A 27,119-nucleotide genomic window follows, 5' to 3' on the forward strand; every position below is an offset into this window, starting at 1 on the left:
CGCTTACGGTGTGTGAGAGTTGAAAGCGATGCAGCCGAACATGATTGTAGACGTGGTGGGGCGATGATTGGAGTGGGGGCATGCCCGCCGGCTGGGCGCCCGCGGGCGCTCGCGGGCGCCCGTTGCCCGCGGGCAGCATTTTGCCCACCCCTGTCGTAAGTCATGTCGGAAGAAATTGACCAATCACAGTTCCTTATTCTCCTTAGGCTGGGTCTACATAGGATGTAGTAAGTCGTGTCGAAAAAAATTGACCAATCACAGTTCATTATTCTTCAAGATCTCCGTAAGGAGAATAATGAACTGTGATTGGTCAATTTCTTCCGACACGACTTACTACATCCTATGTAGACCCAGCCTAAAGCCCAATAGTTTCGAGAAATGCGCAGCCAATCAACATGCAGCTTGTATGGAATAGCTGCAAGCTGATTGGCTACGCATTTCTCGAAACTAGAACTTGGACACAGTTCTTGGATCGTGGACATTGGCCTTAAGAGTCAGGCAAGGGTTGACGCAAAATGGCGTCTGGTCCGTTCGTAATGCACTAGTGCAGTAATGCAGCGATAACGAACAGACCAAAGGTAACCAAATAATAATAATAATAATTATAATCCCGTGTTCAAAGTACAGATTTGAGACACCTTATTGGTTCCGCCATTTCGCGTCAAACCAATCAAACGGAGAATATTTCTTGCCAGACTCTTACTACAGGGACTCTATGTAGACCCAGCCTAAAGCCCGTATCAGACTACGGATTGAGATTGGGATTAGATTGAAATTTGACCAATTAGAGTAAAAGTTCCTGAACTTGAAATTAGTAAATTTTACTGTGATTGGTTAAATTTCAATCTAATCCCAATCCCAATTCGTAGTCTGATACGGGCTTAAGCCCGTATCACAGTAAAATTTACTAATCTTAAGTTCAGTAACTTTTACTCTGATTGGTCAAATTTCAATCTAATCCCAATCTCAATCCGTAGTCTGATACGGGCTTTAAGCATGCTCGCGACTTCGTTCAACCGTTGAATACCAAGATATTTAACCATGATTCACCGAATTTTTTAGACACACCACGTATTTATATTCAGTGGCTGCAAGTGAAAAAAGATTAACTTGAAAAGAAATATTGTAAACTATCATAAAAAGGTACGTAAAAGTTGGTCAAATGAGATAATTGTAAATGTTTTGAAATACCCGTAGTATTTTAAATAATTATAATTATAATAATTTTTCAAATAAGATAAGTCGAAAGTGCATTGTATGTGTAGAGAGAAAAATTTTTTAATGTTAATATTTTCAGAAGATAAACGGTTAAGAAATGTTGTGAATTATGCAGTTGTACAAAACTGCAATGATAAAGATGGGCTTAATAATGTAATAGAAAGAGTATATTTTTGCGAAATATGTATCTTTCCATACTATTCAATTTCTGTATATTTGTGTAAAAAAAGAAATCTTACAATAAAATTATTGCCTCTCAGCTCTGGCCTAGTTTACATCGTGCACTTGATACGCGTATCAAATAGTGTATTTGAACTGATCAGCCAATGACCAAACGAATTTATTAGTTATTTACTATTTGTTACTATATATTTGATACGCGTATCACGTGCACGATGTAAAGGCCTTCACACATAAAATTCCGTAAGGACGTAAAACGTAAGCATAAGAAAATCGACCAATCATAGTCGAGAACGTAAGGCAATGACGCAAACAGTAGCAAATCCAACCTGTTGATTTTCTTACGCTTACGTTTTACGTCCTTACGGAATTTTACATAGCATCTATGGAATTTTATGTGTGAAGGCCTTAAACTAGGTCTCTGACTGGAAACAATATGGCGTTTTGATCATGTGATTCAGATAGCCAATCAAACCGAATCCTCTGTTGTCGCCTCTCTGTTTTCCAGAACTCAAGTAAAACGCCGACGTGGCCGCTCTCAGGTTTCTCTCTATTTTGTGCAGGATCGATCCAAGATGGCCGTGATAGTCGCGTAAACGCGGAGAGGACTTCTTCGTTTGATCGTCGAGAAAGCAAAATTATACGACATATATATTTCGAACCGGTACTGACGACGAAACCAACAGTTTCTCGAATCTCGGGAAGTGATCGCGATTGTATGTCGTGAGTCAGAATGACCGAGGAGGCGCAGCAGTCCGAAAGTGCTGCGCAGAACGACAGCTGTTCCGTGCAGAACGACACGCAGGCCAATTCGGACGTCGGGAAAACCAAAGATAACAAGAAAGAGAAATGTCGTCCCATAACAAAGGTTCGCCTGGGCCCCAATAACAAATACGAATTCCTTCTTGTCGCGACATACATTCTTTCATAGTTTCTTCGTTTTTTTAACGACACTACGAAACGCGATAATGACGAGAACGGTAGAGCCGGCCGGATTTTAAATGATCTATTGTGTAAATGTTAACGGTATCGTTACATGCTTTGCGCAACTTTTCTATATTGTATCTGTATATTGTATAGACAGCCGAGCACCGTGAGATACAATACGTCCACGTCGCGGCCTAGTGACCCTCCTTTGCTAGGTTAGGGCCTGAGCAGAATGGCCGTCTTCTCTCTTAATACACAAGGCAGCTACTGACCATCGCCTCAAGACAAAGATTTATAACATAAATCATTGTCTTAAGAGTATAAGACAGCTATTCTGCTCAGGCCCTTGGACCGCTAGACTGGCGTTACGTAGACTGTACTGCTTTTTAGGGCTTGAACAGAATGTCTTGTACTTTTAAGACAATGTTTTGCATTCAAAGTCCTTGTTTGAAGTCTCATTTACAATGTGACCTTTTCGTCTTGAAACATTTTGTTTTATATAAGCAAATTAAAACGCTTAAAAAATTTGTCAACAAAGTACGATTATACAATGTGTAATATACAGTTTATCGACTTGCACAAATTGTTTAAACATATTTATTGACTACAAAATAAAATATTTCTAGATCAGGCTTAAAAGTTATGCACAAGATGTCTTTTACGGCGCTCGGCCGTTAGCACATGCTTGGAGTAACAAACTTCTTAAAAAGTAAAATGTCTACAATACGTGGAGTAAGCTTGGAGTATGGAATAAGAGAGAACCATAATTTTTAGCTTTGGGTGTAAGGAAGCTAAAATACAGGCATAATTTTTAAAATGTAACACTGGCCGATGGTATTCTGATTCACCGAGAGTAAGCGTAAGAGCTGAAGTAGGAGTAAGAAATAAAATTGATTTATTTCCTCACTCTTACCATATAGTACAAGCACGGACACGATTGTCGCGCGACCAGTCAATGTGTTGTTTCCACAGAATACTATTTTATTTTAATAAAATTTAACATTATAAATGTGTTAATTTAACATAATTTTTACTTTCAAAATGATGTCCAAGCGTTACTTTTTGTGTTAATTTTTTACATGTTACTTTTACTATTTGCTTTCTGTTAAAGTAACAGTACAATTAGAGTGGATAAATCGGGACATGTAAAATGTGTTAAATTCAACACAAAATTTGTTACTGTGTAGTATACGATATGCAGTTAATAATAGCTTTTAAATGCAATAAAAGCACTCCAGGCGATTGTTTACATGAGAGAACTAAGCATTTCCTGGGTTTAAACATGCTGTCCCATTATTCCTATGTACATAAATGATATTCAGTTTTATAAAATCCTCAAGGACCAAATATGTTTATAATTTACCCTACTGTACCATGCTGCACAAACGTGAGATACAAAAGTTTTTAACAAAATTTTGATGTTACCTGTATTTGAATGATGGGATGCTTTTGGAAACAAGTTTTATTCATAAAAATTACACGAACAATGCGTATGGCATCTGTAATCGAAATATCAATATCAAGATCAATTGTTAGAAAATGTAGCTTACGATGTCGAAATGTTGCGTTTCTGTGCGAAATATAATAGTGTAACACCATTGACTGGAATTAGGTGGTGATCAGAAGACTGCCTCCAACGATGACTCAGGATCAATTCTTAGAGCAAGTTTCTCCACTGCCGGAACACGATTACATGTACTTCGTCAAAGCAGACATGTCCCTGGGCCAGTTTGCGTTTTGTCGCGCCTACATCAATTTCACGGAGCAACAAGATATCTTTATGTTTCGGGAGAAATTTGACAACTATGTCTTCGTGGATTCTAAAGGCGTGGAATATTCTGCAGTGGTGGAATTTGCGCCATTTCAAAGATTACCAAAGAAACGAGTGGGCAAGAAAAAGGACGCCAAATGTGGCACCATCGAGAGCGACTCTTATTACCTAAGCTTCTTGGAGAATTTAAAAAATCAGGAGCTTGATACAAGTGTAGCCCAATCGAAAACTGAGTATTCTTACCAACCACCTGACAGTGAGTGCTTTCCGTTTCGTGTAGAGAAAAGTCCTCTATTATGAGATAGGTTTCTAATACGAGACAGCAAGTGTTCAACACCCAAATTCAACCACACATCTTTCTTTTCGTAACGATTGCACAATTTAACAATGAATTTTTCACTAAACAGATTTCACTCCAAAGGCAATAAATTCATGGTGGAATCAACAGATGATGCCCATTAATTTAACAGAAACTCCGCTGTCTCGAATTAGGAGCTTATTTTCTAATAGGGGACTTTCCTCTATATTATTTAAGTAAATACTGCAGCTATGTATGTATATAAAGTGTCTTAATATTATAATGTATTATATTGTAGATACGGTGAAGAAGATCACGACGACTCCACTGCTCGAGTATTTGAAATTTCGTAAGCAGGAGAAACAACGTCTTAGAGATGAAAAACGTGAGGAAAGGCGACGAAGGGATATAGAAAGACGAAGGACCAAAGACGATCCTGTTATTTCTAAGGTAGAGTAATCGAGCTGATGCATCAGTTGGCAACAAATACAGTACGGAATATATTTGATACTAATTATTTTGCTCGTAATAACTTATCCAGCTTGAGACATTTTTGTGCCATGCACTTCATTCTTTACTGTATTTGCTGATGGCAAAACATTTTTATCTGCAGCACATATATAACGCGGAAGACGAACAATCACACAACTTTCCCACACCAAGCCCCATAAATGTCAAATTTGAAGACACGGTTTTTCAATGCTTTGTCGAAAATAGAAGTACATGTAAATACGAAGAAGAGATTCTCCTCAATAGATTTCTGTATAAACGGGCGCAAGGGAAATTGTATAAGACTCATGAAAGGTTTTACGAGCACGTTAGAAAGACAAAACCGATTAGAAGTATGTTTGATGTCAAAAAACGATATTTAACTGGCAACAATCAAGTTAACTGCAAAACTTATTTCTGTTTCCACAAAGGCCATTATGTAAGAAAGTTTTTCATTAGCGAAAGAAAAAAATAACTCATTTTGCTTTTCTCTTAAATTTACATTTGATGCGTTAGAAAATATTTGAGATTCTTTTCGTTTACGCTAGTAACCGCGAATTTCTTCCTGACTTGCGAGAAAGCTCCGGTACAATGTTTATGCTGAAAGAATCGTATGTTACTTCAGTACGGCGTATAAAAAGAATGGGCTAAAAGGATTTAACTGTGTGAATTGATCCACTGCTGTGTCGTGAGACATGCGGAAAAATCGATGAGCTGACGAGTTGATTCGGTGATGGTTCTCGAGAGAGGAGCGTTTATTGCATATTTATCGCAATTAATTTTATATCTATAGATTTCTTGAAACTTTATGTAATTCCATATGTACATGTATAGGACATGGTCTCTTTACAATCATTTTAATTTGTACCCAATTTTTGAAGAGAATTTAAAAAAGAAAGATCTGATTTATACATTTAGTTACATATTTCGTTGTAATAACATGCAAGAAGTCTGTAAGACGATTAAAAGCAATAAATACACTAGAACAGAGATCGATGTCAGATAAATATTTTGGTTCGATTTTCGTGTCGCCGACAATTATTCCTTCACATTTTGACAAGTTTGTCCAATGAGCTGTCGTCAAGAGCGGTAAAGAAAGAATAGTAGATATATCAACACAACAATTGAATTGAAATGTTTATCTGAAACTGGCCACTGCATAAAAATAATAGCAATAATAGAATAAGATGCACGATGTTTATTTTTTTTTAATAGGTTCTAAGGAATCCAGAGTTGGATAAAGAATCGAGCAAAGACGATAAAGAGAATAAAGAGGAGAGAGATAAGCTTTCGCCGAAGGAACTGAAAAATAGAAATAAACGAGACGAGAAGATAAGAGAGAAATCGACGCGAGATCGAGAAATCAAGCCTATCATTAAGGGATACAGGGAGCGCGTTGAAGATAGGAATAAGGAAAGAGAGATCAAGCAACGGCGATACGATGAGAAAAAGCCTTACGGAAGACGCGATGAAAGAGAGGAGAGGAGGGTCGATCTCCGAGATGACAGGAGGTATGAGATGAAGGAAGAGTTTAGAGAGCCCAGAGACAAAAAGGTAGAGGAAAGACGGGGAAAAAGTTACGAGAAAATGAGACAAGAGAAGAAAAAGTTGGCAGAAACGAAGAAACAGATCGCCGATGCCAACGGGGACGATTCGAATCCGAAGAAAGCGAAAGAGGAACACGATATCGTACAAGAGGGGGAAAATGAAAATGGCATAGAGTCTGTGTTTAACGGAGACGATTTGAGGCATGCTAAAGACAACGAATGCGAGCTGCATATTGCCGAGGATGGGATAACAATGGACGCGGTACAGAGTTGCCAGGATAGTGTAGAAGAAGGGAATGGTTCGGTCAATGCAGGTGACAAAGTTTATTCGTATGATTATCATAGAGGAGAATTTACTTCTTCCCTCATTTTTTTTAGCGTTATTGATTTCAACATCTTCAGGAACTTAATAACGTTGTTTTGTGCAAAACTAGATGGGAGCTACTCTCGTCGTAAAATAAGTACACGTTTTGAATGTCTATCTAGTTAGCAACGCAACAGAATCGATTTTGTGTATCCGCTAAATAAACGGAGGGGAGGATATCTGTATAACGAATATTTTTGTGACAAATGTAATATGATGTAACAAACACATTTGCACAGATGTCAACGACGAGGACGATTCCGAAGATAAAGAATCGAAGGTTGTAAAGAGGCGTAATTCCCTCGAGAGTAGCGGCGAAGGCGGTGCGGGTGATGGCAATTGCTTACGGCGTCACAAATCGTTAGACGGAGGAGGCCAAAGTAACCTCCAGAAGAACGATAACGAGGAGAAAGAGAAAGATAAGAAAGATCCACGATTAGAGCGTAGGATACGAAATAAGGTAAGAGCTTCGTCGATGACACTATTGAGTCCGGATTGTACCTTTGCCTCTAATGTGCAAGCGCTGCAATCTCGGGAACTTTATTTGTTTTTATTTACAATCGCAATTTTTACGGGCAAGTGTTGGTAAGTCCCTTGTCCACCTCTAGAAAAAGGTTTGAAGGTTTCTGTTCTCCAAGGAAATAACCGCAATATCGTGATTGGTTTATTCGTAGCCATCTCGAAATTAAATATATATTTTGGATTTGTAGTTTTGCCCATTCAAAAAATTTAATGCAAAGTGATATAATTCCGGGAATTAAACCTCGGAATCTTTTGCTCAACGAGCAGTTGCTTCCTACTAATTTAATTAGCATCCCAAGATGAGATATACAGGGTGCTCCCGGGTTAAATGGCCAAACTTGAAAGATGTATTTAGGACCTCAAAGCAAGAAAAATTTCCCTCTGGAAATATGCTCGTAAACGTTCCGTTCAAGAGATATTGACGTCTGAAGTTATGAACTATTAGGAATGAATAATTTCGAAATATGACTTTCTTCGATTCAGAATTCCTTGTCTGGTAAATATGGCTTCATCTGTCCATAAAATGTTTTGCGAGAATTGTAAATCATAATTTGTTTGATTTAAAAACCAATCGCAAAACATACAGTACGACGGAACTTCGTTTACGAAATCGAAGGTCATTGATAGGCTTTTATTTGCATGGTAAACAAAGCATCGTATCATCGTACTTAGTTCGTTGAATGTTTTCGTCGAATAAACTGGTATGAAGTACCTGTTAATGATCTTGAATCATTAAAACGGAGGATAGTGCAGGCGTGTAACGAAATTACAGACGCACAATGTCAGTCAGCCACTCATTCTGTCATCGATAGGTGCAATGCATGTCTCCAAGCTGGAGGCCATCATTTGAACAAAATGTTTAATTAAATTTTTATTATTAAAAAGCAATAAAGAGGATAAATCTAAATTATTTCGAAGTTATTAATTCCTAACAGTTCATAACTTCAGACGTCAATATCTCTTGAACGGAACGTTTACGAGCATATTTCCGGAGGAAAATTTTTCTTGCTTTGTGTGTGTGGTCCTAAATACATCTTTCAAGTTTGGCCATTTAACCCGGGAGCACCCTGTATATTGTGTAATTTAGATACATTAGTGGTAAAAATGCAATTGTATTGTCATTTGATAGTGTTTCTCTGCATATAAAGAAAGAGCTGTCAAGGGTTCACATAAATATGCAAAGTAAACATGCTTTCTCAAACGTGGATATTATACATACATATGGTTCCTTCTTTTTAATTCTTTAGATCTATAAAAATATACATATATTTCTTTCCGTGATATATTAGGTGGTAAACTTAGTTTCCGCGGCGTTTTTTGTTTAACAAAGTCATTTATTTCGATATCAAAAGCAAAAAATACACCAATGAAAGTATTTGCCCTCGCTAGCTATACATTTTTCCATCTTTCTGAGTGGATTCCGCAACGATAGAACGATTGCTCTTTTGATGCAATCCATTCATCGATCCATTTTCGCACATCTTTGTAAGTTTTCAAGTGTATCCACCAAGTCGTGCTGCATCGATCGGTACAAGTGATAATCTGAAAGAGCAAAGCATAGACATAATATATCTAGACCGAGCGTTTGCCTTTATTTGAGCAGTGGGAGTAGAGGTTCACATAGAAAAGGACAAACTCTGTTTTGTGCTATTTTGTTCTCTCTTGTTCACATGCGAAGGACATTGCAACGTGTGGTCGAGCGTTGTCGTGCAGAAGAATAACTTTGCGTCGATTGCTGGCTACTGCTGGCTACTGCTGGCCTTTTTTTTACAACAATGCTTCATTCAGACGGTTCAGTTGTAATTGATATCGATCCCCCGCGATACTTTTGTTCGGTCTGAGTAGCTCGTAGTAAACGACGCCTTGCAATTCGGTGTCTTTAAACTTTTTCGGCTGACCTGGGCGTTGTTTATCATTTACATTAAAATCACCACTTAAATCGCTGAAACCATTCTTGGCATGTTCTTCCCGATGGAGCACAATTGCCATAAGCTTCGACAAGTAATTTGCGAGCTGTAGCTGCAGTTTTTTTTTCAAATCCAAGTAATGAAGTAGCGCACGGCGAAAAAACAACTTATCACGTTCTATGTTTAATCGAAAGAAAAATATGGCAAAAAGTCAGATAGTTTTAGATGTCAAAGTAAATTACACTTACAACTAGCGTCATCTAAAGGTGAGCCGCGGAAACTAACTTTACCACCTAATACAATTCTATGAAATGTACATACACTTAATTTTTTTGTAGCTGTAGTAACGATGGAAAGGGAAATACATAAATATTTTCCTGTCCATCATTAACACGGCCATTGGGATGAAAATATTTATTGGCTATCCGATCAATCGTAGGATCGTCCGGCGATGGAGATTTACAGACCTGGCATGGGCAAGTTTAGCAAGCAGCGGTTGGAACGCGAAAAGTCCAATGACGAACGGGCGTCCCCGTCGCAGAGCCCCACGCCGAATTCCAGCGTTTCCTCCACCGCCGGCAAGCCTGGAAAAGTCGGCGCGACGGAAGTACGCTCGATGACGTTCAAGCGTAGCGTTACTCGTGACGCGACATAACAGAACTGAAGATGAGAATCCGTTATGTTGCGTAACGAGTAGCGCTTCTTATCATTTGAACATGCTCCACCGACAGATTCGCGGATGACGCTTTGACTTCTGCGCACGGCAGATTTATTTAACCATGTATAATATAGTTTTTCTCGTCATACATAAAACATATCGCCATTCTTGACATATGTTAAAATAATGATTCTTTACGCGTACATTAGATAAGTATTTCACATACAGTCTGATTATATCATATGTTTCTCGCGCGGGTTTCTTTTTTTAGACGTAATTTTATTACTGTAATGTTAAAAAAAATTAATAAATATGCATAATGCAGTCTTTTGTTATAATGTATCTAGAACAACTGCGGGAATATCAATTATTTTAATAATCACTTTAATTTTCCGAGCAGTCCGCCGTAGATTATCGAAAACTTTTATTGTAGAAAGCAAAAATTAGGCAAAAGATTCTGTCTGATAACGTATTCTTTTAATGTTGAGTGAATTTAAGAGCATACGCCGATCAGATTCACGAATTTTACAACAGTTGCTAAGCAGCTTTTTATGCTGAACGTAGCCATTGGCTTCACCAAAATAATGGTGGATGCGCAGAAAGGATCGACGCAAAACAAAACAAATGACAGAGTGGGCATACTAGTTATACGAGGGTGAGTAAAAAATTATCTGCACTTTTCGTTCTGCAATTTATTCACACAAAAATAGGGGTTCAGTGTGTACATCATTTTACAACATAGTCTCCTCCCTTGGCAATGCACTTGGGTCCATCGGTCCAAAAGCTTGCGTATTTATTCCAAGAAGGTTTTCGGTTCATCTGTTTAGGCGGATGCTTTACGAGGTCGTCGATTTTCTACAGACGCAGACGTGCAGGAAGCGGTGCAAAAGTGGCTTTGCGACCAACCGAAAACCTCGGAAGGAATACGCAAGCTTGTGGACCGCTGGACCAAGTGCATTGCCAAGGGAGGAGACTATGTTAAAAAATGATGAACATATTGAACCCCTGTTTTTGTGTAAATAAATTGTAGAACGAAAAGTGCAGATAATTTTTGACTCACCCTCATACTATGGTTTAATTCATGTTTGTCTCTTTCTAAAGTAACAGCTGAAAAGAGACAAAGAACGAATTAAGTTTAGCTCAAAGTTAAACAACATTGGTGAAATCGAATCTTAACGGCACCGACGCGTCGGTGACATGCTTAGGCCCGGTTTCACCAAACGTCGCTTCAATCTTATTGCTTGCGTTTGTTTTCTCCCACTGGGAGCACAAACTATACTGAAACTCTGTAGATTACGTTACGTAAATTATAGACTTTCAGTATAGTTTCTGCTCCCAGTGGGAGAAAACGAAAGCAGGCATTGTTAGTTTAATTCATACTTGTCTCTTTCTAAAGTAACGGTTGAAAAGAGACAAAGAACGAATTAAGCTAAGCTCAAAGTTAAACAACGTTGGTGAAACCAGACCGTAGGCGCCCCTCCAAAGTTTGCGCCCTACGCTGAAACGTACATTGTATCACGAGACACGGTAGTGTCTCTCGCCAAGTATGAGCTCACTAGTTATAATAATATTAACTAGAACCGCGCGCGCGAGACCGACCGTGTACGTTTACGCGAGTACGCGAATTGACGGGTCCTCAGATTTTCGGATCTCAACAACGGCTGATCCGACGAACTTTTAAATGGGCTCAATCGATAGCTTGGGTTCGATTTACATAATTAAAGTGCTTTCATTTTTCTCCTACGTGCCCCATGAGTGGAGATATTGTAATGCAAAAATGATGGTGTCATCAGAAATCGACGTTAAGAAACGTCGTCGTCGTCGACCAGCCCAAAGTCCATTTCATATTTTTACCGCAACGTGGCATTGGCGCGGCTGACGTGACTGACGTTACCGACTTACGAGCGCACGTATAAATAGAGTGAACCTAACCTTTGTGCCGATTTATTTAATAATAACGTGTCTCGTGATTGATATATTTGTCGCATTAGGGACTGATTGTGAGGTGTCTTCTCAAGTACCACTAGCGCGGCAAAAGACTGTGTAACTGATTGTGAGTGTGCACGATCGGTGACGTATGTTTTGTAATGTAATAAAATATAACTCTTGTGACAGATCTCGGATCGATATCTCGGTCCGAGAACCGTGTAGTGCAATCGTTGTGATAAACAGTATGAGGTATTTAACACTACAAAAGGTTTGATATCACTTAAAAAACTTACCTTTTTAAAAAAAAGGTAAAAAATGCGCCAAGTATAAGCTCCAATGTTACTCTATCTCTTCTGCAAAAGTATCTTCTCTACAAAAATATCTTTCCTGCAAAAGTATCTTTTTTACAAAAACATTTTTATAAAAATATCTTTCCAAAAATACCTTTTCAAAAATATTGTCTCTACAAAAATCTCTACAAAACTATCTTCTCTACAAAAGTAATGATATCATCAACAAATTACGCCAAATATAACAATGGATATTTATATATGTATAACGCGTATCTTTCTTCTACCGTAACCATTCTGTAAATACATCTCATTCGGCCAATAACGTATCGACAGCACCGATGAAAAGCATAGCAACTTTTAGAAATTTAGAAACTCAGTATCTATTCAGGCGAATTAAGGCCTGTGTCCATGATGCTAGTACTTGATCCAAGTTCTAGTTTTGAGAAATGCGTAGCCAAACAACTTGCAGCTTTTGTGGAACAGCTATATTGATTGGCTACATATTTCGCGGAATTAAAACTTGGACCAAGTATTAGCATCATGGACTATGTTTACACGGCACTCTAATCGGATTTAATAACAACCGTAGTTAAGGGGCTGACCAATCACAGTCATTCCATTCTTCTGAGGAATAGCTGTGATTGGCCAATTTTATAACTACAGATGTTATTAAACACGATTAAGGGTCGCGTGTAAACGTAGTCATGGACACAGGCCTAATTCGCCTGAATAGATACAGAGTTTCTAAATTTCTAAAAGTTGCTGTGCTTTTCATCGGTGCTGTCGATACGTTATTGGCCGAATGAGATGTATTTACAGAATGGTTACAGTAGAAGAAAGATACGCGTTATACATGTATAAATATCCATTGTTATATTAGGCGTAATTTGTTGATGATATCATTACTTTTGTAGAGAAGATAGTTTTGTAGAGAAGATTTTTGTAGAGACAATATTTTTGAAGAGGTATTTTTGGAAAGATATTTTTATAAAAATATTTTTGTAAAAAAGATACTTTTGCAGGAAAGATAATTTTGTAGAGAAGATACTTTTGCAGAAGAGATAGAGTAACATTGGAGCTTATACTTGTAGTAATGACACCGCATGATATATATGCATCAATCTATGCTATTATTAAAATAATCTTTTATAAGTAGAATACAAAAAATAACGCTCGGGTGTGGTGCGCTAAGAAATAGCCATCTATGGAATGTGCAGCACATTATGTGCTGAGAAAAAGAATTCGCGGGTCTTGTGCCTGGGTATTTTTTGTATTTGAGAAAGTGTAGGTATTTACATTGATTTAAATTATTTATCGAAGAGTACATTGTCTCTTTCTGTACGCACTCTGCTGCGTGCGCCTCTTTGTCGGTGGAGTTAATTAGAATGAAAGTGTGATAGGTCAGGTGATTTAAGGCTGCATCCTGATTGGCTCTCACCACGCCGGCAGTGGTAGTGCAATCCAGTTGGCAAAAAAGACAACAACCAATCATATTAAAGAATGACTAAGTGCTTACAACTCTTTTTTTTCTGCTGTATCCAGCACAGCTGATAGATGATGCATCGGGAATCCCCCGAGTCCTGAGCCACTGTTGGCGTTGTTGCCACTTGCCATAGGACAACGATGGAAACGAAGGATGCATCGGGTGTGGTTATGGATGTCGCGTAGTTTGTTCTTGTAATTTTAGAATTCTTTGAAATAATACGCGGCTCATGCGGTATCGCGATGATTCATCTGTGAATGTAAGTATTTTGTACGTTACTTTGTGCAATACTTGCTGTACACGTGGATAAGCAAGATGTATAAAAGAGAAGAGTATTAGCTTAATTATTTAAGGACAGTTGCGAACTTTGTGATGCAAAATTTCTGACTATTTACAATCCTCTCGTGAATACTTACGATATATGTGCTCAAAATTCTAGACGTCTGAGTATCTATTTGTTTTTTCTTTGTAAAATGGTTTTTAGGTCCAATTCGGCGTTTCGATAGTATACTTGGCGATTAAAAAAAATATTTACTTTCATCATGGAGAAGGGACACGCAAGCTGGAACCCCATGTAACAAAAATTATAACTTGGATATAACATTAACATTACGAAACAACTTTTAAATAGTATACAATACGCAAACAATTTGTTATAATATGAGATGTAATAATATCTCAACTCTGTATTTATACAGTAGATGTTAATTTATCCAATTTGAACTTGTCCAGTCATTTATTTACAGCATATATAATTAAATTTGATTAAATTTTAGGTATTGCACAGCACCTGCATTAGCGCCGAGATTTACGTTGCCGCAAATTACTATCCCACCACATTTACATGCTGCATTAAAAAACATATATCTAAAATCGAATTGTCTTGTTGATTCGAGTCTGTGTAACAATTACATGAGGTTTATTGAAAGTTTGCCCAATGTACAAAAAATAACCTATTCGGGTTATTTGATCACGTGGAAAACGTGCTTGTACCTAATACACTTTGACGAAGATCTTAAATTGAAACAGTACACACGGTTTAATTATGCAGTTAAGAAATCTGAACATGATAACGATCATTTTATTATTAGTATGAAATATGTGAACAGTGATTTTCACGTAATTAAGTCAAATTTGAATGTGACTCTTAAGGAAACTGTTACAAACAAAGTAGTTGTGGCCAGAGTTATGGAAGTGCAAGGAAAGGATGTAATAATCAAAGCCTTGTGTCCTATGTAAGTATTCTAACTACAACTTTTTATTATGTTTTCTTTTATATTTGTTTTTGTACTTTAACAGATGTCTATCCTTATGGGATAAAGTATCTTAATTTAGGTTTTCTTTTATATTTTTCTCTTGTATTTTCATTCTGCAAAGAGAACGCAGTATCACAATTCATATTATCAGGTCATCTTGGATTTGTTTTACTTTCTTCTAACACGGTGGAACAATACCTTTATTCAGAATTCCTTTTATGAAGTGGCAAGAAATCTCAGAACTACAATGAGCTCCCATACAGCACCGAAGCTTTCAGAAACATTTCAGAAACATTGCAATATTGCAATGTTTTCCGAAATGTTTCTGAAAGCTTTGGTGCTGTATGGGCTTTTTAGTTGACATGTAACTACTTTGCTAATCAGTGTTTATCCCACATATTTAAATATTTGTGGAAATACATTTAGTCTTTCTAGCATTGTAATATAATAGTGTATAATTATGATAGAAACTGAGGAGATATTTAATACACACAATATATAAAAAATGATGAGATATCGTTTAGGGATGCAAAAATATTGGGAAACGAGAACAGTAAATTTGATATAAATTTCTGGGATGTACATTGGTCATTGAGATGCTGTCATTATGCATTATCGATATTAAGTACATGCAATTGGATTGAGATTGCGTACCCACGAGCACGGACCGCTTGCACAGATATGGAAATGTAAGGTTTAAAATTGAAGAGTTTATTGTTTGAAACTATATCATAACTCTAAACGTATGTACACTCTGTGCAGTGATATCGAATGGATAAATACTAATATGAAGGAGAATGAACGACAGAAGCAAGCGGTGAGGAAGATACTGAGTAAGACGAGCCACCCTGCACCTTATATAATTTTTGGTCCCCCAGGTACCGGAAAAACAGCGACATTAGTTGAAGCTATATGTCAGGTAATTTCTTATATCTAACACGGCAAAGAGCTTTTTAATTTTATTTTTATATTTTATTTGTTTCCGCTTTTTTTTCTTTGATGGATAGATTCTTACGCAACTTCCGACGGAAAATATATTAGTGTGCACGGCATCTAATGCGGCAGCTGATGAAATCACGAAAAGATTGATTGAATACATTCCAAAAAAACTAATATATCGAATGTATGCTCCATCTAGAGAAAGGTGAAGGATTAATGTTTGTTAGTTTTTCTCGGTTCTTTTTTTCGTCGTACTGCACTAGTGAAAATTCATGTTTTTAAATTTGATTTTTATTTGTAAAAGTCAACTTCACTTAGCTGTAGCAGAAACTTTACGAAAGATGATAAACTCGTATATATAAATATCCAAATTGAATTTTGTTTGTTGAAAAATAGATCGACTGTGGACAAACAAATTCAACCTTGCGCGAATTTTGTTGGAGATACTACTGTTTTTCTGTCAAAAGAATTACTGTTGCTGAAAAAAGTTGTCATTACAACATTAGTATCATCCACAAGGTCTGTATCTAACAGGTTATTTCATTTTCTTGTGTGCGCGCATATACATACGTGTGTTATTTCGGACAGTCTAAATTTTTACTTTTAATAATTTTCAACATTTCTAAACAATTAAATGTAACGTTTTTTATACGAACAGTATAATTAACGGATAAGAGATACTTGTAAATTATACTGTCAACTTATATTTTTTAGGAGATATTTTGATACATCGTGTATTATTTGTTATAGATTGATTCGTATAAATTTCCGGGAAAATCATTTTTCCTACATAATTATTGACGAGGCAAGTCAAGCGATTGAACCAGAAATGTTGATTCCTCTTATAATAACTAAAGCATCTGAAGGTGAGAAAACTGGATTTCAACCACAAGTTGTTATCGCAGGTGATCCTTATCAATTGGGACCTGTTGTTTGTTGCAAAAGGATTGAGCATCTTCTTGGTAAGTTCTTTCAAAGTGACGTAAATGTGTGATCTGCATATTACAATTTCTTAACTATTTAATTTCTCACTCTACAGGAAGATCTATGTTGGAAAGATTAATGAATGATTGCGATCCATACAAAAAGCAGGATGGAAAATATAATTCGAACTACATAACGAAATTAGTTAAAAATTACCGTAGTCACGAAAGCCTTTTATATGTGTCAAATAAACAATTTTATGACAATGAATTAGAGATGTGCGGAGGAGCCGATACACGAATGGCATTGAATTGGTCGCAATTGCCCAATAAAAATTTTCCTATGATATTTCAAGAAGTTTTAGGCACAGAAAAAAGGACTGCAACCCACAGGTTAATATATTTAAATATGTAAATTTTATTACAATCGTCTGCAAAACATTATAGCGTAACGTGTTTGCAGTGCCTGTAACACGGCCGAGGTACTGGCAGTACTGATGTATGTAGATATGTTGATCAAGACGGGATTTGTAAAACGTGCAATAATACCAAAGGATATCGGGATAGTAACGCCTTTTAAACAACAGCAACAAGATATTAGTCGTCACTTAACAGCTATGAACTTGAAAGACATAACTGTAGGAACAGTTGAAACATTTCAAGGACAAGAACGAAACGTAATGATATTGTCGACGGTACGATCTCAAATCTTCGAACACGATGGCAAGGAACACATTGGTTTCTTATCCAGTGCAAAGGTATGATTTTCATTATATATGCCAAGTACCTGGGACATGTCAGTCAACCATGGATCGATTATTCTGGCATCGCTCTGAATTGCGCGCGCGCGTGTGAGCACATACAACAAATTACATTTACCTATGTACTGTTTTTTTTTTTATAGAGATTTAATGTCGCTTTAACACGTGCCAAAGCACTTATGATAATAATAGGAAATCCAAATATACTCTGCACAAATAAACATTGGAAGGTACTTGTGAAGTATTGTGAAGAACATAACGCATATATTCCTTTTAAACAGTTGCCATTAAACGAGGAGATAGTGGCAAAATTAAAAAGGAATACTAAAGTTACGTTATATAATCGTAGCGGCGCAAAAAATACAACGAAATTGTCCGTTACCTTAGAGCAGAAGGAGGAAATAGAAACATTCGATAAAATTGTGCGTAAAATTAAAGATTTAAAGTTAAACAGAGGAAACAACTGATTCATATTAGTTTTGCATCAAATGCATTTTATGCTACGGAACGAATATATCTCTTTTAATAAACTCTTTGTTTTATTAACGTTTTAATTTGATCATCTTCAAGTTACTTTAAAAAAAAAGTAAAAATTAGTATTTAGTGTTAATGAAATAGTTAAGCATCATTGTTTTTGTTATCCAAAGAAGGCAAGTCTTAGGGAGTATCAAGTTTTAAAGATTATATTGGTAAGTTAATCACAGTACAAAATATCAGTATTGTTAAACACTAAGTACAGGTTAATGTTCCTCCAATATTTGTTTTATCTTGTAAGCAGATCAATTACATATTTATATAAAAAGCTTTTTCTTAAAAATCATTATTTTCGAAGGTAATATACGATATGAAATAATTTTATGAATGTGAGGCTATGGGATGAGATAGCATTACAACATATAATGGTATACAATTAAAAAATATATAATTTTTAAACGGGATTTTATGTAATATAGTTTTTGTATACTTTTGCGTTGGTCATATAATTTAAAAATAAATTTTGATGTAAAGAATTCTTGATTTTTCTGGATCATAAGTTTGTAATTTTAACTATAACTCGTCGAGTCATCTTGATATGTGTTTTAGAAATGAGTTTTATACTGCGATTTTGTATTACATTATTGTAACCATTCGAAACATACAGACATCTGTATCAATCGATTGAAATAAAAACAGTATACTTTTGTAAAAAACTATTTTATTTTCGTTCACGACCAATGATTCCAAGACGTATCGCTTGTCACTGCTCATCGGTAGGGTATTATACATTTCGATCTAGAAAAGCTTATTTTATTCGAGTAGCAATTTAGCCTCGTTTCCGTTAACTTTCTTATTGATACCATGCTGAACAGCGAACTCATGTTTCACACTGGCGAACAGGATGTCGGTGAGGAGGAAGATTTGCGCTATAGCGAACGCCAGTGTTACTCCAAAGTAAAAATTTGCGTTTGCTGATCTCGAGTAGATCCACTGATGCCACACGGTTGGGGCGAAAACCGTGCAAAATAGTACAAAACAACCTACGATGAATCCTTGCTGCATATCTAGGGAAAAAGTAAAGCGTATGTTAGGACAATTTGCGCAGTTTTGAATTATACGATGAAAGCGTTGAGTTTCGACTTACGTTGGAACAAGTGCTTCCACAGCGGCAGTAGAGATATATAGAAGCCAACGTCTCCGATGCACGGATAAGATTTGAATATGGCAGCTATCGCCAGGTAGGAGAACGCCAGTAACATCGGGTCGCGTCGTAATCGCAGCGCTAGGGGGACTATGTACAATAAACTGACGTTTATCTGAAAGGATGCGATGAAGAGCCATCTGAAGTGCTCGAACATTTCCGTAAAGAAGTACCAATACAGTCCGATATTCGGACGTAAGTCGGGGACCGTCAAGATAAAGCCGATGGTGCTCCATAAGAACGACCAGCTTCCCATGATGCAGTAAGAAACGGCGAATAGGGCCGCGAGGATGCTCGTAAACGCGAGTAGCATCGTGGCGATACTGGTCTTTCTGTTCTTCGCTACGCTGGCAATGTAAATAGTTGCCGGTACCATGAGCGACACAGGATAGAGTCCTTGCAACGTCAATAACGCTATCGACGCGCAACTCCAGAGCACGGAGCGCTTCGTCATCGACACTAGAGCGATCGAGTAGAGTAGATTGGTGAATACCGTAGTTGTCAGGCCAACGCAGTTCAATATTATGTACGGGTTGAACAGATACGCTGCGGAAACGTATAAAGCGGATGTGCTGGGAACATCTTCGCTAGGCTTCTTACTCTCGTCCTTCTCCTCTTTTCTCTTCGTCGCCTGCAATTTGAATGTCAAGATAAATACTGTGTACTTTTTGTCAGCAAGATTTTAAACAAGTTTAAAAATAATTAAGTATCGCTTGTGTTCTATTAAAAATAACGACGTGTAATTAAGGCCAAGTTCAACAAGCTTTGTTTAATAAGGTATCGCAATTATTTTAATAAAGAGTCTGTAATTACATTTGTACTCTAGGATTGTGTACGCCTTTTCGGCACACAGTGCTTTCATCAGTGCATATAGATTACAATATTCTACGAGTGTACATAAATTAAATACATGAATAATTAATTATATAAATGTAAATATAATAAATAAATAATGTTGATAGAACAACGTAATTCTTAGATTTAGTCGGAATTTTAAAATATAACGAGTCATGATGAGTAAAATGGTTAAATAAATTTAAATATATAGTAAAGTTCACAAAATAGAGATCTTAAATCTAGTCGAAATGTTAAAATAAAATAAATTAAGATAAGATAAAAGGGAGTAAATAGGCCACAAGGGTCAAGGCTCAACCATGTGTAGTAAACGTTGGAGTGAAGAACCGTTGGCTTCTTATATCAGGTTAGCAAGCCTGTATAACGCCGTGTCGTGTTGTTATAATGGAAGTCTGATTGTTCTTATTTATAATGGTTGATCAATTTACTTTGCCCTGCGAGACCTCATGCGATGTATGGTTCTTAACTCCCTTGTATCTCGAAATGAAAAAAACAAAGTTTAAACAAGCCTAAACACAGATTTGAAGGAATAAAGGGCCGTGACAAGATGTTGGTATCTAAATAATTCTTATTTTGTAAATTTAAATAAGTTTAAATTCTAATACTGACCAACTCAATTGCATAATGTTTTGCTGCGAGAGCGAGGCACAGGGCAGTTGTTAGGTCGACGGCGACAAACAGCAGAAACAATGCCCATTGAGGTAAATATTCCTGCATCAAGTTGAACATGTACAAGCCGATGGGAGTCTCGTGAAACAGATCCCCCTCGTATGGGTCTATGCCGAACTTGTGCAGATAAACTCCTTCGGTTACTGGAAAACATCAGGAGTGCGTTAAATCTGCGAAATCGATCTGTCGCAAGTTAGCCAAAACGATATTCAACACCGGAGCTACCAAAGCGATCAAGACCGCTTCCTAAGATTTTTCGAAAATTACTCAAATTTATAACGACGCGTCTTCCGCGACGTTCTCACACTTATCGCGAGTGATATACCTGATAAAGAAAAAAAAGCTGTAATTTAGAACAGAAATTAATCGTCGGCACTTCAACGCGGTACAGGCCCGGTCTACAATGAGCTGTTAGTCAGAAGTCGGAACTGTGTTAAACCTTTTTCTTTCTGGATGAAAGTATAGTGCTGATTTCTGACTAACAACTCGTTGTAGACTGGAGAACAGGCCCGTGGCCCGTGGCAGGCGCGACTAACCTCTCTTCCAGGAGTTCAAGGCGGTCGACACCTCGACGCGGTTGCTGATGATCCTCTGGTACTCGGAGTTCATGATCAGCAGCCTGATGGTGCCGGCCAGCGCGAAATTCGACAGCCACTTTCTCGACATGATCCTCTCGCTATCCCGTTCGCACTACCACAATCGATTCATTTGGCCCGCTCGCGGGACGTAACCTATCGTGGCACCGGCGCCCGGGTTGTCCGGGAGGGCATTCGTTCCCGACGGGACGCGCCGTTATCGACGAGCCGACGCTGACGCGGACCGCCCTCGTCGACGATTTCGGTCGTCACGCTCGATCCGCGCGATACGTCTTCGCATTTATCTCAATTGTCGCGGAGCGAACTCAGCGAACGCGATTACGCGAGGTGATCGAGGCGCCGCCGACACGTCCATCGGCGACACTCCCCGACTCCCGATACGTCGTGCACGATAAAACGCGCGTTTCATAATTGCGTCACGTAGAACCACCGCAATTTCCGTTCGGAATTTTATTCGCTTTGTCCTGTCAGTTGCCGCACTCGTCGCCAAGAAATTGTCACTTTGTATAGGGGCTCGATCATGAATCTCTTTCTCTAGCGTGAACTCGTGAAAAGTGAGAAAATTTCATTGACGAGTTTATAATATTTATGAGTGAAATTTTTCACTTTCCACGAGTTCACGCTAGAGTAAAAGATTCATGATCGAGCCCCAGGAGTACGGTGTATTCCGCGAAATAATCAATTGTAGACAAATATAAGATAACAATGGATACGTTTAATCGACCTTTTCTGGCTATTATTTAATCTATTTAATAAAAGACAGGAGTACTGTGCAACGTTTCGATCACTGGTTTGGGTCCTTATCAAGCACAATTCTAAAATTGAACAGTCGGAGTTGCAAGATTATCATAGATGTCAATGCGATTGTAAATATAAATTAGAGATCAAACATAATTGTATAAAAGTAGTAAAGTAGAATTAATAAATAACATACAAGTTTACAAATTATAAAAAATAATGTATAAAGAGGAGACAAATCACGAGACACGGTAGTGTCTCGCGCCAAGTATATTTCACGAGTACAATAAGATATGTTTTGTTTGAGGATAACGTAAATGAATCCTAACACCAGTCGCTTACCTTAAAAACCATGTCATTGGACAGTCAAGCTTTAAAAACGATGTTCACTCTTGATTGTAAGATTAACTGTACTAATTGTACTAATTATAATGTCATGATTATAAAACGGTAACAAATTAAAATATGTCCAATATCTGTCATGGTCGGTGAGTGACTGTCACTATTATAGTGTTAAAAACGTCTAGGTCGAATAACGAGCAGAACGGGAAATAAATAAATAAATAAATAAGTTATGTCAAGTTAGAGAGCAAATGATAGAATCGTATATCGGGTTAAGGTTCTCTGTGTCTTTCTTTAAGTTTATTGTATTAGGGTCCATTTTGATATAAGATAGCTTTGCAACTCGTTAATGTCTTATTGTTAATGGATTATTATTATTGTCGTTTTAATCAAGTTTTATCAATCTTTCGTCACAAATGAATTCTTGCTAGATATTACTTTTAAAAAATTATTATGAGAAGCTAAAACATATTATATATGTTTGTATGTGAGTTTTATATGTAGTTTTAAAAAGCTTGTTATATATATACATATATATATATATACATCCAGTTATAGCATAAATAAACATTCAATTAGGCCTGTATTTTATATTTATTGATATATAACTCGTTTTTCAATTCAGTTTACTAGTATTATTAGCATAATTTCATAAAACTTAAAAAAGAATACTTTCTATTAATAATAGAATTATATTAACAGTAAGTAGATATTATAGTATCCGACAAAAAATGTGGAACGCTTCACGATTTTGCGTGTCATCCTTGCGCAGGGGCCATGCTAATCTTCTCTGTATCGTTCCAATTTTAGTATATGTACTGCCGAAGCAAGTACATTAAACGACTCTTACAACGGAGCTTATATAATGAAAACTATCCGCAAAAGCACTATCGAGAAAAATGAAAATTGTCCATTCGCCGCCTAACGGCGAAATCTTGTACTACACTTGTGACATAACCTAAAAAAACAGAGAGGTTTCGTTAAAGCTATTAAGAAGATAATTTAAAGGGCTTAGAACGCAGGAAAATAGTAAGAAGGGAAAAACTCGGAGAACAGAATACGCCAAGTAACCAACAGGTTGACGGCGTTCCCATAAAGGGGGAAAAAAAAAGAGGAAGTGATACTGAACGCTGTCGAACACCAATGATAATTCTACATACGGAACCGCAAATTAGAAAAAGAGAGAGGAGTGTCTCTTTCGCTCGTGTATTGTATTAACAATTCATAATTAATGAAAGGCCAAATTAACGAGCATTAACAGGCGTTCTTTTTTTTTAAAAAAAAGATTGATAAAATTACTTTATTCTTCAGGTTCAAATAGACGTTTCGGCTGTACTGAGCCTTGTTCAGTATATAAAACAATCTACATATAAATTTGGGGATCATTAACGATCAATTAGACATAAAATAATTTTTGTGGTAATTGGTGTGACATTATCACAATTCAGTATGCTTCTAGTCTGAAACTGTAATAGGTCGAATATGTTTCAACAATTGAAATAGAAGCTTTCGTTTGCCTTAAATTGACTGACGTTTATAGTATTTTCTTTGCCTAGATATCTGTTCGGAATGATACGATTGAAAGGCTGGAGATACGGCGTGTTTGTTGGAAGTTTCTTCGGACTCGTAGGTGTATGCTGTTACGCTTCCATGATACAACCTATGTTGAATCCTGAACCGTACAGTACGTATCTTCAGAATACTAAATAAATAGCTGAGTTTTGCACAAATAATTATCTAGATTAACAATGACTTTTTCCAGAGAGAGCACGAGAACGAGCTTTCTCGAATAGATCTACATAATATGACTCCGCAAGATTTGTTTGGAAGTTCCTGCGAGGCTATTGGATATGTGAATCGCATCTTACAACGTTATGCAGAGTTTTTTCTGTAAAGGATAGGTGACGTAAATATAAAGTTAAATGGGTAATTCGTTGTACAAAATAAATGTCTTAATATTTATTAAAACTGTATAATTATGGGAAGTACACAAGTCACGAAACGAGATTGTAATCGAGGGCCTCTATGGAATATTGACTTTCCCATGACTTATGCACTTTCCACGTAATCGGCGACTCGATTACCTGGACAATTATCACATACAAGAAATTTCGTTCGTAAATCGACTAGAAATTTCGTTGCAAGTATATAGCCTGGTACTTGTACACACACGCATATGTAGGCCTTATGTTAAAAGTCGTTGTCGCCGCACACGTCGAGGAAGACGTCGAATGCTTGTCGATTGCAATTGCCTTCCGCAGTGAAGACATACTTGTGAAATGTTCCGTCCATACACACAGCTGAAATTGCAATCAAATAAAAAGATGAGGGAAGAGAGGCAGAGTGTATCGGTGATACTTTCTCGTATAAAATAAATACCTATCACAGAATTATGTGTGCCAAACGCGCAAACGCAAGCGCATTCCGGAGGTACTGTAAAGGTAGCCAAAGCCCATTGACTTTCGACGTAATTGCCTAGAAAACCCATGTTTGAAAAGCTAAAAAAATAAAGCAAGAGAATAATATATGAAATTATGCGTATGTTGCATGGTAAAAACAGCTATTCTGTGTGAAAAGGAGCATTATTTTCTTACGTGGATCGTCGATTCAAGTTGGTATTTTTTAGGGCAAATATATGCACTGTTCCTTTATCGCTCGAGGCGCATAAGAATTCTGAGTCTCTACTGAATGTTATGCTAAAAAAAACGGAAATATCGAGAAACATTAAGAAACTGAAAATATAAATTGTATTAATGGCAGGGCTATAATGCTAATCACATGGCGCTATTAGTTTTGTATACTGACCAGTAGAGTGTGGCTGGATCAGCACCACGCCTCAACTCAACCAATAAACTCCTGCGCACAGAGTCCCAAACTCTGATTAAAGTCCCCTGAACGGATGCAGTCGCGATCATAGTCCCATTTCCATTGACTGCCAGACACGCTAGTGCGCCCTGTTATATTGTTTTATTACAACATATGTATACATACCGTTATTATTACAATATACAATAGGGTGTCTCAGAATTCGCGCATTCGGAATTCATAGCGTGATTATTCGTGTCAAAAAAAGTAACTTTTTTCTCTGGCAAAATTGTGTCTGAACATTACTTTTCAAATAAGAGCAACTTTAAGGTAACGAATAAGCGCTTTAGGTAACGCGTGAACCAGGAGCGGCACGCGCACGGCGTGCCACCGCGTTTGAGCGTGTACGTTTCTGTCATGTTCAGACACGTTCATGTGTTTTACGTGTCTGTATTATACACGGAAAAGTGTGATTATCAAGTTATTAAAAAAAATCTAGATTTGATCCTGCCATCTCGTATATAAAGAATTGTGAATGAAACTATCTTACTGTAATATAAAGAACTGAAAATAAATTCCAAGATAATTGCATAGTGAATATTTATTGTTTCTTGAAAAAAAATTCAAGTGATAATACATTAAGGTACCTGATGTGCTGAAAGAGTAATAGGAGCGCTGGAACTACCAGCCTCGGTAGCTCCAAGATCCACCAATTGCACACTACCGAGCTTATGGCCGGGAAAGGCCAGCAACTGTCTCTGCGCTGTTGCAAATGTTGCTAATTCCACCAAGCCCATTGGATTGTCTCTGGTCTCGAGTGTCAACAACCTTCGAACGGGTGTAGGAAACGAAAAGACATGAATCTCTCGCTGCAGCGCAACTATCATTCTATGACAGGAATATTCCTCTATAGAGCAGTCGTCTGATACATTGGAATTTATGAGAATAAAAAATATAGGATTCTATACTTGTCCCTGCGTAATCTAACTGCTTTAATGAGACTGGTAAACGTGACTTCCATAACAAATTTCTTCGACACATCGTCGTAAATCAGAACAGTGTTATCAGCAAATTTAGCACGGTTTCCACCACCTACGACGGCAATTACGTTCGTTCTCCAGAGCATCTCGGCCATGGAGATGCTTCCCATTAAATCATTATCGAAATGCGCCTTCTCCACCAATGGGTCAACATTATAGATTCTCAGTCCGGAGTCCATGCAGCACGTAAAACAACCTACAAAAGAGAGATAATGCCAATGAAAAAAGAGTATATAGAGCTTTTGGTTTTAAATTGAAGTTTACCTTGATCTTGATTAAATCTCAGGCTATGAATGCCTCTTGCAGCCATCGTGACTCTCGCAGTTGATCAACAAAGCGTTGACGGTGTTAATAGAAGTTGTTTTTTCAACAGAATTCGGAATTCTCTTCACTCTTCAAGGAAAATTAATTTTTAGGGCAGTCCGTATTTCGAATCCATGACACAAACGGTCAATATGCATGCTGTAGATAAATTTTAAATTTTAATGCTTCTAATATTTACAGTCAACAAGTGCTTTCTGGTATCAATGAGCACGATATCTACAGAGGGGGGGGGGGTAGGGGAGAGGAGAGAAATCAGTAATTTGGGTGTGTTTCCACTGATCACGCGTCGTGTCCATTGGCTGTGTTCTGCCGAAGTAAAGCCCGCTGCAGACGATGCTATTTTTCCTGCTGGATTGCTTGCGATTTAGTAAATTACTATCATTGCACCACTCAGCATTCAGGATTCCTAGTAATTTACTAAATTGCAAGCAATCCAGCAGGAAAAATAGCATCGTCTGCAGCGGGCTTTAGCTAAGAATAAGCGCTTTATGCTGATTGGATAGATCTAGAAGAATATATAGCTCTATTTCAGCACAGATCTGAAAGTATAATCCAATGAACGCAAAGCGCTTAGCAAGCGCAAACTTCTGCTGGACACAGGCATTGA

At 37.4% G+C, this 27,119-nt stretch overlaps 4 protein-coding genes across 6 annotated transcripts; 2 read left to right on the plus strand and 2 right to left on the minus strand.

The window, feature by feature from the left end:
• The first annotated feature begins 1,931 nt into the window (after positions 1 to 1,931).
• On the plus strand, positions 1,932 to 10,233 carry LOC105558434 (regulator of nonsense transcripts 3A). The gene is made up of 6 exons (XM_012006116.1): positions 1,932 to 2,266; positions 3,938 to 4,352; positions 4,693 to 4,844; positions 6,099 to 6,744; positions 7,034 to 7,254; positions 9,663 to 10,233. The coding sequence occupies exons 1-6, from the start codon at positions 2,132 to 2,134 to the stop codon at positions 9,876 to 9,878; spliced, it is 1,785 nt and encodes a 594-aa protein (XP_011861506.1). The 5' UTR covers positions 1,932 to 2,131; the 3' UTR covers positions 9,879 to 10,233.
• Positions 10,234 to 11,786: 1,553 nt separating this feature from the next.
• Positions 11,787 to 18,655, plus strand: LOC105558436 (putative helicase mov-10-B.1). Of its 2 annotated transcripts, XM_012006118.1 has the most exons (12): positions 11,787 to 12,078; positions 13,646 to 13,845; positions 14,071 to 14,160; positions 14,363 to 14,821; positions 15,367 to 15,531; positions 15,605 to 15,761; positions 15,850 to 15,986; positions 16,178 to 16,300; positions 16,532 to 16,743; positions 16,821 to 17,097; positions 17,168 to 17,462; positions 17,609 to 18,655. In XM_012006118.1, the coding sequence occupies exons 3-12, from the start codon at positions 14,129 to 14,131 to the stop codon at positions 17,930 to 17,932; spliced, it is 2,181 nt and encodes a 726-aa protein (XP_011861508.1). In that variant the 5' UTR covers positions 11,787 to 12,078; positions 13,646 to 13,845; positions 14,071 to 14,128; the 3' UTR covers positions 17,933 to 18,655. The 2 variants fall into 2 exon arrangements, with proteins under 2 accessions (XP_011861508.1, XP_011861509.1); XM_012006119.1 differs by lacking the exon at positions 14,071 to 14,160 and having other exon boundaries at positions 11,793 to 12,078.
• On the minus strand, positions 18,644 to 21,642 carry LOC105558435 (phosphatidylinositol glycan anchor biosynthesis class U protein). The gene is made up of 4 exons (XM_012006117.1): positions 21,204 to 21,642; positions 20,608 to 20,810; positions 19,087 to 19,774; positions 18,644 to 19,006 (listed from the first exon to the last, which is right to left on the minus strand). The coding sequence occupies exons 1-4, from the start codon at positions 21,331 to 21,333 to the stop codon at positions 18,753 to 18,755; spliced, it is 1,275 nt and encodes a 424-aa protein (XP_011861507.1). The 5' UTR covers positions 21,334 to 21,642; the 3' UTR covers positions 18,644 to 18,752.
• A 2,489-nt stretch (positions 21,643 to 24,131) lies between these two features.
• LOC105558437 (WD repeat domain phosphoinositide-interacting protein 4-like) lies at positions 24,132 to 26,737 on the minus strand. Of its 2 annotated transcripts, XM_012006121.1 has the most exons (7): positions 26,453 to 26,737; positions 26,117 to 26,384; positions 25,796 to 26,036; positions 25,149 to 25,297; positions 24,938 to 25,039; positions 24,723 to 24,841; positions 24,132 to 24,643 (listed from the first exon to the last, which is right to left on the minus strand). In XM_012006121.1, exons 1-7 carry the CDS (start codon positions 26,496 to 26,498, stop codon positions 24,534 to 24,536), a joined length of 1,035 nt encoding a protein of 344 aa, XP_011861511.1. In that variant the 5' UTR covers positions 26,499 to 26,737; the 3' UTR covers positions 24,132 to 24,533. The 2 variants fall into 2 exon arrangements, with proteins under 2 accessions (XP_011861511.1, XP_011861510.1); XM_012006120.1 differs by having other exon boundaries at positions 24,132 to 24,841.
• Positions 26,738 to 27,119: the final 382 nt, after the last annotated feature.

This window comes from Vollenhovia emeryi, unplaced genomic scaffold (genome assembly GCF_000949405.1).
Source record: "Vollenhovia emeryi isolate VEMERY1.0 unplaced genomic scaffold, V.emery_V1.0 DF939345.1, whole genome shotgun sequence".
In the NCBI taxonomy this organism is placed as follows: Eukaryota; Metazoa; Arthropoda; class Insecta; order Hymenoptera; family Formicidae; genus Vollenhovia; species Vollenhovia emeryi.

What these genes read in the sequence shown, in the direction of transcription:
- LOC105558437 (XM_012006120.1), bottom strand. Translation starts at nt 26,498, where the DNA reads ATGGCTGCAAGAGGCATTCATAGCCTGAGATTTAATCAAGATCAAG. An exon ending in GATCCAGCCACACTCTACTG is followed by an intron (nt 25,040 to 25,148) that starts GTCAGTATACAA and finishes CGTTTTTTTTAG; the next exon opens with CATAACATTCAGTAGAGACT. An exon ending in AACTTGAATCGACGATCCAC is followed by an intron (nt 24,842 to 24,937) that starts GTAAGAAAATAA and finishes TTATTTTTTTAG; the next exon opens with CTTTTCAAACATGGGTTTTC.
- LOC105558436 (XM_012006118.1), top strand. Translation starts at nt 14,129, where the DNA reads ATGGAGAAGGGACACGCAAGCTGGAACCCCAT. An exon ending in GCTTGCACAGATATGGAAAT is followed by an intron (nt 15,532 to 15,604) that starts GTAAGGTTTAAA and finishes CACTCTGTGCAG; the next exon opens with TGATATCGAATGGATAAATA. An exon ending in ACATTAGTATCATCCACAAG is followed by an intron (nt 16,301 to 16,531) that starts GTCTGTATCTAA and finishes TATTTGTTATAG; the next exon opens with ATTGATTCGTATAAATTTCC.
- LOC105558434 (XM_012006116.1), top strand. Translation starts at nt 2,132, where the DNA reads ATGACCGAGGAGGCGCAGCAGTCCGAAAGTGCTGCGCAGAACGACAGC. An exon ending in TTCTTACCAACCACCTGACA is followed by an intron (nt 4,353 to 4,692) that starts GTGAGTGCTTTC and finishes ATTATATTGTAG; the next exon opens with ATACGGTGAAGAAGATCACG. An exon ending in ACGATCCTGTTATTTCTAAG is followed by an intron (nt 4,845 to 6,098) that starts GTAGAGTAATCG and finishes TTTTTTTAATAG; the next exon opens with GTTCTAAGGAATCCAGAGTT.
- LOC105558435 (XM_012006117.1), bottom strand. Translation starts at nt 21,333, where the DNA reads ATGTCGAGAAAGTGGCTGTCGAATTTCGCGCTGGCCGGCACCATCAGG. An exon ending in AACATTATGCAATTGAGTTG is followed by an intron (nt 19,775 to 20,607) that starts GTCAGTATTAGA and finishes TTCAAATTGCAG; the next exon opens with GCGACGAAGAGAAAAGAGGA. An exon ending in GTGGAAGCACTTGTTCCAAC is followed by an intron (nt 19,007 to 19,086) that starts GTAAGTCGAAAC and finishes CTTTTTCCCTAG; the next exon opens with ATATGCAGCAAGGATTCATC.